Source organism: Nothoprocta perdicaria, unplaced genomic scaffold (genome assembly GCF_003342845.1).
Source record: "Nothoprocta perdicaria isolate Ctin4 unplaced genomic scaffold, notPer1 scaffold_25, whole genome shotgun sequence".
In the NCBI taxonomy this organism is placed as follows: domain Eukaryota; kingdom Metazoa; phylum Chordata; class Aves; order Tinamiformes; family Tinamidae; genus Nothoprocta; species Nothoprocta perdicaria.
The window spans coordinates 515644-533032 of NW_020455477.1; the positions used below are offsets into that span (position 1 = coordinate 515644).

General features: G+C 40.8%; 2 protein-coding genes across 3 annotated transcripts; one reads left to right on the forward strand and one right to left on the reverse strand.

The window, feature by feature from the left end:
- The first annotated feature begins 67 nt into the window (after positions 1–67).
- MRPS22 (mitochondrial ribosomal protein S22) lies at positions 68–4523 on the forward strand. The gene is made up of 8 exons (XM_026040006.1): positions 68–87; positions 208–362; positions 534–698; positions 1784–1927; positions 2392–2475; positions 3105–3250; positions 3983–4091; positions 4337–4523. Exons 2-8 carry the CDS (start codon positions 267–269, stop codon positions 4427–4429), a joined length of 837 nt encoding a protein of 278 aa, XP_025895791.1. The 5' UTR covers positions 68–87; positions 208–266; the 3' UTR covers positions 4430–4523.
- A 463-nt stretch (positions 4524–4986) lies between these two features.
- On the reverse strand, positions 4987–16732 carry COPB2 (coatomer protein complex subunit beta 2). 2 transcript variants are annotated; one of them, XM_026040005.1, is made up of 22 exons: positions 16681–16732; positions 15574–15711; positions 15391–15477; positions 14785–14911; positions 14157–14305; positions 13353–13499; positions 12661–12760; positions 12400–12542; positions 11996–12195; positions 11385–11495; positions 11025–11113; positions 10810–10916; positions 10390–10533; positions 9777–9907; positions 9304–9511; positions 9037–9147; positions 8022–8236; positions 7667–7759; positions 7405–7585; positions 7208–7276; positions 5647–5736; positions 4987–5197 (listed from the first exon to the last, which is right to left on the reverse strand). In XM_026040005.1, the coding sequence occupies exons 1-22, from the start codon at positions 16681–16683 to the stop codon at positions 5102–5104; spliced, it is 2739 nt and encodes a 912-aa protein (XP_025895790.1). In that variant the 5' UTR covers positions 16684–16732; the 3' UTR covers positions 4987–5101. The 2 variants fall into 2 exon arrangements, with proteins under 2 accessions (XP_025895790.1, XP_025895789.1); XM_026040004.1 differs by having other exon boundaries at positions 5647–5739; positions 16681–16713.
- Between the last annotated feature and the right edge of the window lie 657 nt (positions 16733–17389).

Below are 17389 nucleotides of genomic sequence, written 5' to 3' on the forward strand. Positions count from 1 at the left end.
CGGCGCTGGGAGCGCGCGGGTGGCTGCGGCGCGCGGGGCCCTCGCGCCTGTGGGGGCGGCGCGCGCGCGCCCAGGACGCGGCGGCCGGTAGGTGAGCGGCGCGGCGGCCGTTACAGCCGTTAGGGCCGTTGGGGAGCGCGTGGGCGGGGGGGCCGCTCCCCGTGGGCCGCAGCGTCGCGTTAACCGYGCTCACTGCCCCCTTTCCAGCGCCCAAGGCCGCCAAACCCGCCTTCACCGATGAAGCGGTTCAGAACCTGCTCTACCGAATGACCGGGCTGAACCTGGAGAAGGTTTTCAAGTCGGTTAAGAAGGAGCTGAAGCCGCCCACGTACAAGCTGATGACCGAGGCGCAGCTGGAGGAGGTGGGCGYCGCGGGGAGGCTTTGCGTGGTGTCCCCGAGCAAACCTGCCCGGCAGCTCGGCTGCAGTAACCCCAAATCGCATGCCAGTTTGCCAAGAGATGTCTTTTTTTATGTAAAGGTAATTATTGTAATTACTAACCGAGTAACCTATTGTTATAACTGTTATTATTAGGCCACAAACAAAGCTATTGCGGAAGCTAAGGAAAGACTCCGAATGCCTCCTGTTTTGAATGAACGGGAGCCGATCGATGATGTATTAGCAGAAGACAAAATCCTGGAAGGAACTGAAACTGCAAAATACGTGTTTACTGATTTGACTTATTCCATTCCACATCGTGTGAGTACCTTAACGTATAAATACATTTTACGTGCTTTTCTTGTGTAATTTCAAAATAAGCTGTAGGCTTTGATATAATATTGCAATGTGTGAAAAATCTGGGGAATCTCAAGTCTTGGTAAATTCAAGTCTTTGGTACAAGGTAATAGAGAAACACATGCTTTAGAATATTGTAATGGATAATGCTAAATTGTATTTTAGTGCTCAAAAGCAGTCATTTGGGAACTTGGCAGGAAAGGGAGCTATATGATAGTTATTTACTTTAAAGGGGATGCTTGTGATTTGCAAAGTTGGTTATTGGGAGTGCTGAGTTCATCCATCCTGGAAGCTGGCGTTCAATTGCTTAAGGCTCTGTGTAGACCCAAAGATTGAAGTACTTGACAAGTGTGAAGATGCGGTGGAAAGTTGAGCTAGGTTTAGATAATAAAACTTCTGACTGTCTAAAGTGGCAATAAGAGACCAGAAGGACTTCCAAAACWTGATCACAATTTTAGGAAGTCAGCTGGTCCCAACGTGCATAATATTGATGACAGTGGGAAATAAGTCACTGTGTCTTGCCCCTGTGGTTTGGGAGGTCTCTCAAGGAACCTTGGTAATGTTTATTCTTCTGCCTCAGTGTATTTAGAGCTTCCTCATCCCAAAGAATTCGTTGAGTCTGCAGCCCTGAATCAAGCACTTGTCAGTGGTTCTGAATATGTTGGTGGGATTTTAGCTACATTTTGTTTCCATTTGCCCTTGCCCAAGGTACGGGGTTTGCATTGGCTCTTACTTACTGCTGCTACTTCTGGAAGAAGATTTAAAAAGTACTTGCATTATGCTTGCATTTTTTTAGTGTACATCTTAAATGAGACTAGCTTGCTTTTCATGTATACACATGCACTGATATCTCTACATGCTAAGATTAAAATGCAAATCTAGCACTTAATTAGCAGAGACAAAGGGAGAAAAGGAGATGCAGCGCATGCTACATCTGCCAGAAAGAACCCTCTGTTCAGCATGAGTGTAGGTGTAGTAGGATTTACCCAACCAACAGTCTGTCTTATAGTGGTTCCGAGTGTGACGACTAGAGCTTTTCTCGCCTTCAGGAGCGGTTCATCGTCGTTAGAGAGCCGAGTGGCGTGTTACGGAAAGCGACCTGGGAAGAACGAGACAGAATGATTCAGATTTTCTTCCCTAAAGAAGGGCGCAGGGTCATTCCTCCTGTCATATTCCAGGATGAACACCTTGTGGTAAGGCTTTTCCTCGTTCTGAAAACAGATTACTTGCATAAGTTGTTCTCTAACAGAGATATTGTGGTGTTTGGATGGAGTATTTGTGTTTAATAACCCTGTGTATTTTACGCTGCTTGAATTCTGTGTTAAACAGTTGTTTAATATGACTTCCTTCAATCAAGTTTCAGGTAAACTGAACCAGACTGTACTATCTTACTGTGAACCCACACTTAGTTGTTACGTATTGATGAAATTTTATATTTACTCCAGAAGCACAAACTAGTGAAAACACACACGCACACACAAAAACCCTTGAAAAGCATGTTCATGTTACCAAGGCAGTAACTACACTTTTTGCGACTTTGTCTTATAATTAAACAGATTTTTTTTTTAGAGAACAATATTCTGGTTACTATCTAGATTTTGGTGTGCTGGAATGGTGTGATGCAGAATCTGTTATTTAATTTTAACTGTCATTTTAGACTGTGTTTCAGCAAGACCGCCATGAGGATATCCTTAACATGTGCATTGCACAGTTTGAGCCAGATTCACCTGACTACATTAGAGTGAGTTCACTTGCTTTGYTCCTAATAACAAATAGAGTGCTATTTGAACTTAGGCCTTATTTTGTAAGCATCAGTATTATCTGGGGATCMTAGTTACTGTTCAGATGCCCTTTTTTCTCCAAAAGGATTATGTGTCATCCTGAGCTTTTTGCATTCTTGCAGAAGAGTAAAACAGGGTCCTGTAAAAATCGTATTTTCAATGGTATAAAAATAATTGCAGATGCATGAAGTAGTGCTTAGATGGATGTAATTGATGTCTAAATTGTTCTAGGTCACTGATTGTGAGCAGCATCTCAAGTAGCTTTTTCAGAGTAACATTTCTCTTCTTGGCTGTAATCTTTCTTATCTATTAAAGAATAATTATAAATTGAGAACAGTGGAATGAAAGTTTAGAGGTTATGCTCCCCCCCTCCCCAAAGGGCCAGTACATACCCATTATACAGCTTCCTGTTACCAAGAACTCGTTACCAGTGTTGTGTAGATGTATAAAGTTTTGAAGCAGTATGTGACTTATTCCTACAGCTAGAGAGTTTTGAAATTTAATTAGATTAAAGTAAGTGAAGATTTGTCAGGGAAAAACTTTGMACAAGCTCTAGTTACGCTCCTGAAACAAACCATTTTATGTATAGGTTCACCATCGGACATATGATGACATTGAGAAACACGCTAAGTATGATCTGCTCCGTTCAACAAGACACTTTGGGGGAATGGTATGGTATCTAGTAAACAGAAAGAAAACGGATGGCTTACTAATAGATATGCTCCACAGAGACTTGTAAGTGTGGCTTACCAGATATTTATTATGATTATGTGAAGTACTAGAAAACAGGTTTATTATTTGAGAAGGAAAATACTCTTATTGTAAAATCCTTAAGGTTTTAATTGCATGAAATGATTCGCTAGCATCTGTTCTACACAGCATTCATTCTGAATGGAAGCACCAATTGCAGGGGCATAAATCTATAGTTTTCTATAGAAAGGAGCCTTTTACAGTTATGGTTGCTGTTGAAATCTTACAACACCTACCCTAAGCTGCATTTGAACTACAATAAGTGATTTGTTTGCATAAAACTACATGAAGCAGAAATAGGTGTGTGGCTGGAGAAGATACTCCACCATCCAGGATCTTAAGTTGCCAAAAACAACAGCAATACTAGTTCTGTCTGTTATGCTGGACACTAATCGGTGCCAGAAAACTGCTTCTTGGCCTAGCTGTTGTGTTAATTGTCATTGGGTAATTCATTCTATTTGAAGTAGGTTCCAGCTTCCGTTGAGGTGAGCACTTCATGTGGCTTAAGGTACAGCACTGATTATTTTGTGTGACTTAGTATAAACTGGTGTTCTGTAGATCTGGTGTTCTGTGAGCATTGCCATCACTGCAGATTATTAGAGGGTGCCCCTGTAGATTATATTWTAATGGCACTGCAGGTGAAAACCAAGTAGTGTGCCAGCAAAGTGGAAGTATTTGCAGGAAGTATTTGCTGCAACTGAGTCTTTCTTTGCTTAGGCTGGATGACACTACAAGCTTAATCACCCTGTATCATATGCTCCATCCGGACTGTCCGTCTGCAAAAGAAGCTAAAGAAGGAAATCTCCAGGGAGTGGACCTGATCAAGGTAGGCTTTCCTCATGACCTATAAAGGGGCAAGTCCTCAAACACGAACAGTTTAGTTAATGAGTGTTAGAACTGTTTTTCGTTAAAAAAAACAGATATTCAAGGAGAAGTGTTGTATATGTACCTTTTTCTATATCAAGGGGCAACACTTCAGCTATATTCTGGTGCCACACCCAACATCTGTTACTTTCCTTGGGCTTGTATGGGGGTAATTGTAGATTATTCTCTCTCATACCTTGTTTATAGGTATTTGTGAAAACTGAATCCCAGARAGAAGGCTATATCCAACTGGCCCTTCAGGCTTATCAAGAAGCAATGGCTACTTYTACAGCTTCATGAAATAAACCTTCAGCCTTCATCAGTGTTCTCTGTACAGGATTCTCCAATAAAAACTTCTGACTGTTTTGTGTGCTGAAGAAARTGTACAATAAACCAGAGATTTTTAAATATTATAAATGAACGTGTAGTTGCTGCTTGTTGCTTTCAATGGACAACAGTCACAGAGTTTAATTCTTTTCTGGGTACATCTTTACCCTGAACAGMTGCCCATGTTTCATTTCACTGCGTTGCAGAAGTGGATCATTTGGAAATGGGTGAGCTTGCACAGCTGCTAAATAGACTTAGCTATATTCATGTAGATGCTTATACAATACATCTAAGACTAATTTAAGTGGTAACACTTTATTACCCTCAGCACTCTTAACTAAAATCTGATTATCTCAACTGTTWTTTCATATTCAAATTACAAATAATTAAAACCACAGGAATCCTCTCTTTAAAAGAGTTTATTAGCTTCTTAATAAATGAAAAAGTTGGTTGTAGGCGAAGGACTAGATCTCCATACAGCTTTTTAAGATTGACTRAAGATGCTGTTTAAGCAAGTGTTAGGTCTGCCCCTTTCTCTTCATGTTACATAGTCCACCTTCTGATTAGGGAAAGGAAAGAAAAAGGTGCACTCCACCTGACTTCAGCCAGCTTGAGTATGCAATTTGGTCCTTTAAAAAGTCGAGTTTACTCATCTAAGATCTCTTCATCCAGATTGATATCTGTTGTATCAATATCCTCAAGATCCAAGTTATCTAAATCATCTTCCAGGTCCAGAAGAGTCTAGGAAAAGGAAAGACCAGATTATGGAAATACTAATACAGTTATATGCTGGCCAGCATGGGTGGTAACTGGATTCTGTTCTGCACAGTAAATACATKTTGAACACACCTGAACCTAGGTACTCAAGTAAGTTGCAGAACCCTAAGCTATCTTCATGACATGAACAAGTGCAAACCCCCACCGCACTCCCCCTTTCAGTGGTAACTTGTTACAATGTCCTGACCCACTCTTTTTTGACCTTGCCCTTTTTTTCCCCCCCCTTTCCTTCTCAAAGCTCACAAGGTTAGGGCAGCTTCCCTGCATACAATAGAGAGGAATCCATGCGCTGTAACTGGAGGTAAGATGGCTGGTTGGCACTAATGACACCTCATCTAAGCTGGATTTGTTATTAGGTTATAGGCTAAAACAAGTTCAGTGCTGTACTAGCATATGKGTTCATCTTTAAGTACCTTCTGTTCTCGGGTTGAAAGTAGATCAGAATTCTGTGAAACCAACTTCGKCACTTCTGGTTTAGGAGACAGAACTGATTCTTCAGGGTGCTTCTGATGAAAATGACATTGTTAATAAGTTCTGTTGAATTTAACTTCTTACAAAGGCAAGAAAAGAGGCAACAGTCAAGTGACCCCATCAAGCATCTGCTTTCACAGCCGCGTAGTAGCTGAGGAAGTTTCCTAAGCAGCATAGCTGCCAGAATGATGTGRCTGAGCAGATGCTGAATTTCTGGAGAACTAGTCCACTGTTTCTACAGGAATGTAAATTCTGTCTGGGGTAGCTATCAAGAAACAATTGAAAATAGCACTAAACTAATGTGGAGGCTTCTTTCCTTCGCTGCTAAAGKGGATATATTTTTCAAAGCTGAACCTCAATTTAAGAGTGTACTGTTCTAAGCAAATTCAAGTAGAATTGGAGGTCACAGACCAGGCACAAACTTGAMTATGTTTTTAACACAGGTCCACTCTTAACTGTTCTTAGTACAGTTGCTGGGATCTGTGTGCCTTACCCTCTAATACAGGTAATAAACTTYTATTCCTCTTCGTTTACTGCTATGCAAGTCTGAGGTTAAGATAATTCATCAGGGGCATATTSAAGCAACGGTATTATCCGTCATGTGTACATTCTTTACATAACTACATMGTGCAGACCTTTGCCTATTCATCCTCAATTGGTACAGGATGGTTCCCGGGTGGGGACATCCTACGCAATCATGAACTGAGTGCAATGATGCAGTTCAGCATCAGTGGCCTTCAGCCTCAAATGCCAAATTAATGGTTTCTTCTGTAAAATGTAAACATTTTTCTTACATTTACAAAGCTACTTCTGTATCCTTTTCCACAAATACAGATACAAGTTTGCATTTGCTTAAATAACATTTGCTTTAACACAGAAGACTCAAAAAGTCACTAAACCACATGGAAGTAACAAAAGTGATCAAACAGATCAGTTTGAGTTACTTGTGACAGTGATTAGGAAGTACTTGCAAATAATGGAGCAGGATTCCTAGGCAGTTAGTGAATAGTGTTTAAAYGTTTGTCATGACATAGAATTATGAGGGTTATCTTGTTTTTTTTTTTCCTTTTCTTTTTTTTTTGGTGACATGCACCTGTTAACAAGTTCCAACTCCTGAACTTTTAGAGTGTTAGAAGCAGGTAAGATGGAAAATGTATGTGTAATTCCATGCTGCAGAAAATTAAATGCAATAGAACGTGCTCTTTACTCATATGCACTTTAATAGACACTTCCCTCTGTTCTAACAAAAGATGATCCAAGTGAAGTTACCACAGGTAAGAAATAATTTCTTAGTGAAGAAGTGAGTAGTTACAAAAGTAGATTAAGAGAAGTCTGAGACAAAACRAATGTGGAAGTCAGGAACAGTTTTCACATGACTTTCAATAACGTCAACAAGAGCAACAGTTGGTCCATTATTGGTAAAGTATCACCCAGAATAGATGTTTTTGTACAATAGCAAAGCTGCTTCTTTCTTAAACTTCACTCATTAGCAGCAATACTGACCTGAGATGCCATTACTTTAGGAGGCTCAAAACCTTTCGCTTCTTCAAGTAAATTTCTTTCTTCATTTGGCTAAAAACATAAACATGTGTTTATGGAACAAAAGTGATTTCACTGACTCATTCAAATCTAAACTTACACAGAAAAGTTTTTAATTTCAGAGGAGTAAAAAAGGCACCAACTGCCCACTGTTTACTTACAGTGACAAGAGGATATTCCCTAGCTGGCCGCAAGTCAGCAAGACTTTGCTTGACATACTCTTCAACAACAAACGCTTCCTTTAACCCAGGGAAGAGATTCTCATATTCTGTAGGATCAGCAAGGGAGTCGGCAGCTTTTTGATTGACTTTAGAAAGATTCTCCCGCCATAGTTTCACCACCCTGGGGATGCAAACAATAATCTGCTGTACACAGCTCATTTGGTAGTAATATTCTTTTTTTGCATGTGTTTTTAAAAGTTACCTTGAAACCTGGCTTGGCAAATACGTCCGTGCAAGAAAAGCAGCTTCTGGCAGACGCCCAGTTTTAATGAGTAGTTCCAAACATGAATCAAGCCTAAAAGATTGTAAAATGCCATGTTAGCCAGTATGTTTTACAAAGACAGATGTTGCAATAGATTTGCTGCTTATTCTATGACATTATTAAGTTATTAGGTTTACAAAGAAGTAGCCATCATATCTTTCCACTATCCACTAGCTATTACTATCTTGCTCCGTGAAATTTTAAGTTTTGGTGTTTTGTAGTTAAATTGAAAAAAAAAAAAAAAGTCTTCTGTGTTTCAGAAAATAGAACAATCAATCTGCTGCTTGATACTTACTTCCCCTGTAGGAAGTAGCTCATAAAAGCAACGTTGTTCTTGCCATCTTTTTCTGCTCCTTCAGCTAACTTGTTCACCATGTTAGCATTTCCTGAAGCCGTAGCCAAGAGCAATAGACCTCCATAGTCTTGGGCATGGTGGAGACATTCCTGGGCTAGGCCAAACTGGCATTTACTAATGGCAAGCTCAGCAAGCTGCTTCCATTTCTGTTCTGACTAATAATACAAARGTGGGAAAGGAGGAAAGGGGGGAAAAAAGAAAAACACATATTTGAATGGCACTTAAAGATTTTAAGATCTTTCGATAAAGACTTAAAGTTGATCTGTTTAGATACCRTATCTCATCATTATATTTGCCCTCCTTTTGAGATGCTAACAACTCTTACAGCTTCAAAATACACACTAGTTCTGAACACAGATCATGACACAGCTATATCATTATATAAAATAGAAGAGTTTTCCACTAGACATCAAGGAAGAAGGTAGAAATAAGTTTGGATAACAAGATAGTATTATTTTTTATCGAAAGCTCCAAAATTAACGTCTAGAACATAAAAGCATTTTGCCTTCAAGTCATCATTTTGTGATTAACTTCATGATTTTACTACAGAAGCATTAAGATCACTCCACTGAATAATGGCTATGGGCCATATCCCCTCCTGTCAGTCTTCCTAGAAATAGCTTAGAAGTTTGCCAAGGGCTCAGAGACCATTGCTATTTCTACTCTCAGCGATCAAAACCGCAAATTATGGACTGGTTGTTGGTTCAGTTTTACCTTATCCAGGAGTTCCTGTTGCTTACTGAGCAAACGTTCCCCTATTCCCACTACAGGGCTTAGATTCCTTTGAAYAACAGAAGCAGAACTCACATATCAAGTTGGGAGAGTGTAAATACAGAATTTAGAAACCTATTCTGCATCTCCACATTCCACTGCCCTCTCTTGGCACAAACACAGGGCCTCAGAGATTCATTCTACTGCACAGAATTCATGTGAATCACCAAAAGTTTATGTTTACCTCTGCTTCTACTGCAAGCTGATAGGCGATTTTTAATTCTCCAAGTTGAAGAGCAAGTTCAAAACGATGCTCGGGATCCGTGGATACTGCAAGGGCTTGTTGTTTAAAGCCCTGAAATAAAAATTAGAAACTAAAACTGTGGTCTGTCACATCAAACCATATCCTAGATGTTCTAACAAAAACCCTCTAAACAAATATTAGAGTGTTCTCAAATAAATACACACTACTAGAAACACATTTCTGAGGACTAAGAAATAGTTCTCTTGCCTGTTTTTCAAGAAAATGTGCAACTCTGGTTCTCTGTTCTTTTGGAATCGTTGGCAGAACTTTGTCGGCCATACCAAAATCTCTTCTCATCACAGCGGTTTGATATTCAAGCACCGAGACCAGCARGGAGTAGCTAACAATGTTTAGCTCTTTATCACCCAAATACAGTCGGTTGTCCTTTGGGATATAACCCAAGAGATACATTGTCCTGAAACAAAACAAAGCACATCAATCTTGGCTAAATCCACTACCAAGTTGTCCTTAAAAAAATAATCTAGCAGTTTTACATACTTTCATACAAGCGTTTATCCCCTGCAATCCCAAGATGATATGAATTGCCTCTGAACATACATTAGTATAACATGTTGAGAAATAAGTAATGCAGGGCAAAGAGGCAACAAAGTTAACTTTGTCTTGACTTCTTTGGAAGAAAAAAAATTAAACATTTGTTTACAAAAAATGCCATGACGTACCTGTCTAAATGAGCAATAGTGACAATTTCTCCTCCAACATAATAATTGAGTCTATTCACAGAACTGGTGTAAATAAAGCAGTCGCCTACCCACAAGCCCGTTTTCACTATCTCTTGAATCTCACCAAGAACCTGCAAAATTAAGTTTAAATAAGACATATATGTTATGTTTTCTGCTATAATAAGACTAAATCAGTTTCGAAATACATTTAATCTGCCGTACTTCAACAGATAACTGGACTTATTCAATCACAATTCCAACCCGAAAAAGATTAAGCTATGTAAGCTATGAATAGTAAACATACTATTCAATTTTTATTTATTTTATTTTTTTATTTTTTAAAGAAAAAACACCACTATGAGATGAGGAAACAAAAACCTGAAGAGTAATCTAGGTATAAAGATCTATCAGGCTGGATATCAAACAAAAGTCCTTTTTCAAGAAATGGTCTTCAGCAGACCAAATAAAATACTAAATGATGAATATATTGCATCATACTCAGTGTTTTGATAACTAAAGTTTAGTAGAAGGGAATTACTTGAATATGCTTTGGAAAGACTGGTTTAAATCATCTCCAATCCTTGTCACTTTCCCTTTTTAAAAAAACATTTACCTCAAAAGCATCTTCAATGCCATCCTCAGTGACTCCTTCATGTGTTTCTTGGGCTGCTGCAACTTTTTCTGATAGATATTTCAGAATGAAGAATGACTCTTCTGTGGCAATGCAAACAAGCTCCCCCGAATCAGACCAGAAAATCTGTAGCATGAGAATCAATAATGACCCGGTTTAACAGTTCCCAGGTTAAGAAAGCAGGATACACAAATTAACACTATTTTGTACTAACTCTCACAGCATTTAAAGTGTACACTGATCACTTAATTGCTTATGAGATTTCCCTTTGCCAGAAGAGTGAGATAAACTTAAGAAGTTAGGCTATGACTGTCAGCTTGGTTTCATTCAAGAAAAGTCAGTACAGCCAAAACTCAATAGAGGCAAGTACATAAATATATTCAGTTCTATCTAGGCACTCACATGTTTAGGCTGAATTTCAATTCTGCGTATCAGTTCTGTGTTTTCCCAATCATAGAAAGCCAAACCATTAACAGATCTGACACCCAAGAGGAAGCCTCCATAGATGCCTGAAAATAGAAAGGCAGAAAGCATTGGCATTGTGGAGGAAAACCAAAAAACACAAAAATAAAGAAAACACCCAAACCAACCTGTACAGTCTGAAAGTAAATACCCACCTTCTGCTCCGAAGTCCGGTTTGAATGACTTCTTCTCTTTGAAATTTTTAAATATCTTGACAACACTGTTGCTCTCCCTGATAGCATATCTAAATGGAGATTACATGACAAAAAAAACAGTTAACTGGCTGTTAAACAAGTAGTTTACTAAAATCAGAAGGGCATTCAAAATAGCTGTTATTGCATCTGATTCACTTTCAAAATTAGTGGAGTGTCAAAAACTGCAAAGTTCTGTGTAGTGCAGTTATGAGATGTTTATTATCCGAAGAAGTTTTATTCTTCAGGCCCCACATACAGTCTGCACAGTCTGAAAACTAGCAGTAAATTTAAGGCTATAAAAGGAAAATCTACAGTACTTACTCAGAAGAATCATGTGCCCACACAAACTCCTGTGCGGAACCAAAACTTTTGTTTCTCAAAGCCATAGCTGTATAAATGATGTATTCACCATCACCACACACTACTACAAACCTAGACCAAAAGAAAGAAATGTCGGTCAGACGCGACTTGCATCAGGTGGATCGATTAATCYGAACAGCTAACGGAGAGCTTAGCCTCATTATGATCGCTGTCAATGCAAACAAAACACATAAAATTTGCAACTTGATTTTTTTTATACTTCACGCTACTATCTACTTGCTATCCCTGTCTACTTGTGGTACCCCTTTCAGTTCAGCTTATCTGTTCATGGAGAAAAACTCAAATGATACAGTCACACAAGTTACTTCTATTACCTTACACATTTTTTTTTCTTTATTCTTTCTCTACCTGAAGTCCAACTTTTCTAAGTGTTGTCTCCTACAAGTGAGGACCAACTGCTATTCTGTGATTTCTCACTTTCTATAGCTGCTTTTTTGCCAGAGGCTCTCAGGCACTCCTAGGGCACAGGCAAGTAAACTTTTCTAATTTCAGATATTTTTCCATATCAAAGTCAGAAATACATTTAAGTATTTTATTCTAAAATCTATTACCGTCCATTAGGGTTGTGCTGAATTGTCTGTGGATAGATTTCACAGCTCCCCATATCCTTTACAGCCAGTGGTAATCTTTCTCCATCTTTAATTTCAGCATCTCCCATAGCCTTCAAGTTTGCTTGTTGGACTTCTGAATGTTTAGCCCAAATAATTTTTCCGTTTGAATCCATAGACATGGCAGGTTCTTCACGACCAAGCTAGGAAGCATAAGAATTTAGCATAAGCAGCAAATACATTTGTGATGAATTTTCTTTTCAGTTTAAATTATCTACTGAAACACTACAGCTTTGGCTAAAAATGTTAAACTAACTCTGATCAACTGCTTTCTAAGTAACACAATAATACAATACTACTGTAAAAGAACAACATTTCCCATTTGTTTCTCAAGGGAGTAAGCCTACCTTAACAATAATGCTGCCTTCATCGTACCCCAGCGCCACGTTATTGGACCCTCTCAGGCTGGCCACACACCACACTCTCTCCATGCCGTAGTTGAGGGTACTTTCAAGGCGGTACGTGCTCGAATGCCAAATGCGCACGGTTCCTAGAGGAAAAACGTGCCTTTTATCTTCTCTGAATGGGAGGAGGTGTGCTGCCACACAACAGCAGTTTTCCCATAAGTACTTGCCCTATTCTTTACATAATGGAAAATAAGAAATTACCATCTTCTGAGCCTGTGATTATGATGGGCAGCTCGGGGTGGAAGCTGACACATGACACGTTCTGAGCATGCCCCTCCAGGGTTTGTACACATGTTTTATTCTGTAAGAGTCAGACACAGACATAAACACATTGCTACAGTTTTACCTTTGTTTCTTAAAAAGCAATTCTAATATTATTTTGAAACCTATTTGTTTAGGCTTCTTCTAGTAACATTAATACTGTTKCTTTAGTCATATGGTAAAGATATACTAGAAAACTAGAACTGTACTGAGATATTTTCTCCTTTCCGAAGGAAATACTCCAACTATTTCTCTTGACATAGCTGCTCCTATTTTCAGCTGTGCTTTGGTCCCTCTGAAAGATTTTTTACAGCAGAGATGAACAGCAGATTGTGCAAGCAGCATTCATTTCAAAGCCAAAGCTAAACGTGTGTCTCTAATAACTAATGAAAAGAGATGTAATATCTTTGTTATTTAAGGATGTCTAGTCATAGAGTTGCGAAAGACAAATTAGTTGCTTGAGACAGCCAAGAGCAAAGGACAAAACTCTTGTATACAATTGCACGTGATGGCAAAACTTGAAGCTATTTCTGGCCCAAAAAGCACTTGCTGGAGTCTTCCTATGTCTTCGTTAGTGATTTTCCTAAGGCAAAGTCTGTCTAAGAGTTTATGGAGAGCTGAACATACAATACCTGGTAGTCCCAGATCTTAACCAACCGGTCATCAGCCCCTGAAATGAGGTACGGCTTGTCTCCTCCACTGTAATAGTCAATGCAGTTCACACCTTTCTCGTGGCCCTCCAAAGTAAAGTTGGGTGAAGAAGATCCAAGCTGCCACACCTTGCAAGAAAATAAATAATCTAATTATCCATCCTTTCTACTCAGGCCAACTGTGCCAAGAATAAGTGTCCCAATTAATATTTTGAATTCCAAAGGTGCAAAAATGTGCTAGGGGAAAAGCTTTAGCAACTGTTTATCAAACTATAAATCCCCCAAGCACAAACATTAGCAAGCATTTCAAGTTGCATGCATTGGGCTCACAACGCAAAGCCATGAAACTGTTCTCCTTCTAGTCTTTGCTTTTAGCATACTAAACCATGTTAGATGCGGTTTGTAGTAGAAGCATCTTTCTAAACAGATCTAAACGAGCTGGAATAAGCTTTCAACCTCTTGGAATTTTCCTTTTTCCTCCCCTTCTGCCCCAATATAACCATTCTCTCCCACACAATATTTCTGTGTACTCCAACTAGAACTACAGCATTTAATTAGCATTGAAAACTACATTCAAAGATCTAATAAACAATCTTGTAAAGTTATTAACTTTCTCAGGATAAGCTTAATTCTAATACTGTAATTGGACCAACATACAAGTCCTAGCACACTAAAAAAATACTATTAGTGTACCTGTTTTTAAAAATTTTAACCCACTACTCTCACAACATTAGTAACTTACATACTGTGTTTGATAATTATTTTTTTWAAATACAGTTTCTCTACCTTGATTGTCCTATCCAAAGAGGCACTGGCAAACTGATTATTGTCTTTTGGGTTTATGACAATCTGCATGACATAATGGGTGTGCCCTTCAAACACTTGAGAACAAGACCATTTCTTATCCCAGTCCCAGAGTTTAATAAGCATGTCATCTGAAAAAAATACAAGGTTGTGTTAGTTTAATATGTTCCAATACCCACCTTCTTAAACTACCTAATTCGTAGTAACTTCTAGTTCAAGGCTTATCCATCACTTCTTAAAAGGAGAAGCTGCTAAGAGCAAACATGGCTTTTTATCTGTATGACTACTGGCCTTGCAGAAGGGCCACAGTCAGTGCAAGATTCTCTTAAAGTTTTCCAGTGAAAGCACCAAAGGAACAAGACTTTTACATCTTCTCTACTGAGAACCATAAGCCACTATATTCTCATTCATAAGTAATGTTAATATTCATTTTTTTTWAAGAAGTGAACATATCTTGCAAGGAAATAACATAAGATGACAACTGATGGGTTGACTACTTCCTCACAAATGTCTATTCCAGCAGAAAGAGTACGACAAACAACCTCTCACTAGATAGAAAACTGAAGCCTAAAAAGAGCTGTTCCCAAATGTCCAAATATAGGCCTCTTACCACTGCTTGTCAGTATGAATGGCTGCGTAGGGTGTACGGCAATGCAACGAATGTAATCGGAGTGCGCTTCGAACATGTGAACTCTTTCCAAAGTATTGTAATTGAAAACTCTGATTTGCATGTCATCCTGAGAAAAAGGATGAAAACCAACCATTAAAACAGGATTCTGCCTAATACACCTTATGTTCAAGGCAGAATAGTTAGACTAAAGGCATCSGCATTTCGGATTTTCTAACAAATTCATCTTTAAGAACATCACTGTGATGATGCCCTGTGGCTGAAAGCAGTTGTCTTATCCCTTCTTTACTACTACTATTTCATCAAAACTGGGCCCTGAGTGCATTCCAGTTGACAGCAAAAGTTGAATCCAGACCTACTTTGCATTACATTTAGAATTAGCCACATTGTTATGCTCACTTTAAAAAATAATAAGTTTTTAAGCTAACACAGAAGAAAAACATCTCGGGGTAACCATAACAAAGCACTCCTCTCTCCTCTAAAAATCATATCAAATCACACCACTTGGGGATATACCAAAGGAATACCAGGAAAGCAAATCAAAGAAAGCGGAACTGCACATAAAACAACAAGACTACGACAGCTTACAGCTCCTGTCACAACCCAGTTCTTTCTTGCCACAAATTTGGCAGCTCTCACTGGCAGGTCACACACTTCAAACGTCTTCACCAGAGTCTGAGGAAAAAAGAAAGAATCTTATTAATAGTATCCTGGTGTATCTAACATTGGAAAGTTTACATCATATGCAGTAGGGGAGAACACAAATGTCACCTGTGTTTCGTGGTTCCAGACGCAGACGCTGCCATTGTAGAGGCTTGCCAGCATCCATGGCTCGGTGGGATGCAGGTCTACGCTCTTCACCCGGTCAGAGCGGGCGGTCAGCTTTCGCTTGATATCAAGTCGGAGAGGCTAGAAAAGGAAAAAAAAMCCCACTTTACTAAGTCATTAAACAAAAAAACTCATATAGAAACAACATAGAARGAAAGAAAGTTAAACCTTAACAGAATACGAGTAAATGCTGCTTTTCAGACAGGAGACCACTTCTCTCCCTGGCTTATTTGCTTTTGTGGGACTTCCTAAAACAACTGATCTCTACCAACGCCAGCGAGTCGCTTTCATTTGCTTTCGTGAAATTTGAAGTTTTCACACTACTAATAGTATGGACAGCACAGGCAAAAAGAAGATGACCTGCAGAGCGCCTTAAGAGCTCCTTGATGTCCCTCAGTGACCAAATCTGCATTAGGAGAGCTGGTTTCTAATGTAAATGTTAAAAAAAAAAAAAAAAAAAAAAAAAAAAGGAGAGAAAAGCAATAACAAGCAAAAAAGAGATCTTCCTTCTATTCCCCTTGTAAACACAGCAGGAGAAACTAGTTAGCACCCCTGAAGTACCCAGTGACATAACAACTCCTGCGCATTCCCAAGCTCCTGGTCCTCAGCAAGGCCCCTGCTCCGGCACGTCCTGCTGGGCGACCCAACCGAGCACAACCCGGGCCGAGGGGGCCGCTCTGCTCTTTGGGGCCTCCCCTTCCACGCGGGCAGCCCGACACTAGCGGCCCCGTTCACAGCGGGGCAGCGGCGTCTCTCMCACGCGGCGGACACTCGACACCCTTCACACCCGCGCAGGCTCCAGCGCAGCTAACAGCCCGCAACCCGCTGCGGCCCGAGGCCCCTCTGCGCGGTGCCGGGGGCAGCAGAAGCGCCGTTCAGGGAATGCCCGGCTCCCCTCAGGAACGCCGGTCCCGCCAGGCCGCGCGCCGGCCCCAGAGCCGCGGGAGAGGCCGCGGTGACGGCGACAGCCCCGGTCCCGGCCGCGGTGACGGCGACAGCCCCGGTCCCGGCCGCAGTCGCGGTCCCGGTCCCGGTCCGGACCCCGCTCACCATGGCGCGCGCAGGCCCCGGCGCAGAGCCGCCCTGTCGCCCCGCCGGCCGACGTGGAGCTTCCGCCTCGCCGCTCTCGCGAGAACAGCGGCACGGGAACTCGCGCCTCGCGAGAGCGCCGCGGGAGAGCGGGGCATGCCGGGATATGTAGTCGGGTCCCTCCTCACCGCCTCGCAGGGGTTTTGGCGGGAATGGGGTTGCGCGCTGTGGCCTCAGGGAGGCTGCAACGGTCCTAACGGCTGCAACGGTCCTAACGGCTGCGGAGGCGTTTGTGCTGTGTGATGGGCGCTACAAGGAGCTCTCCTTGACCCCTCCTGTGCTTGATCTCTGAGCCCACGCTTGGAGATGGAGATGGGAAGCTGGTCTGCTTTGCCTGGGAGTGGGTGATGGTGGAAAGAGAAGGATCCAGAGCTGCCATCACTGGCTCCCTCCAGGGCCTTAGTGGTGGCATTGGCCAGGGAAGCATGGGAGCTGTGTTGTGAGCGCAGCCGTGTGCTAAGGTGGGGTGCTGGAAGGAGCCCAGCTGGCATCTCCGGAGCCATGGAAAGATCTTCCTCTTGGCCTCTCTTCCTTTGCAGACGTTGTAGATGCCAAAGGCTGCCTGACATGTTCTTCTCTTTCTTCATCCATTTATTACTTAAAGTTACAGAAATGGTTACCTGGAACAGAGCTTTGTAGCAACGTTATAGTGAACGTGAGATTTCACGTC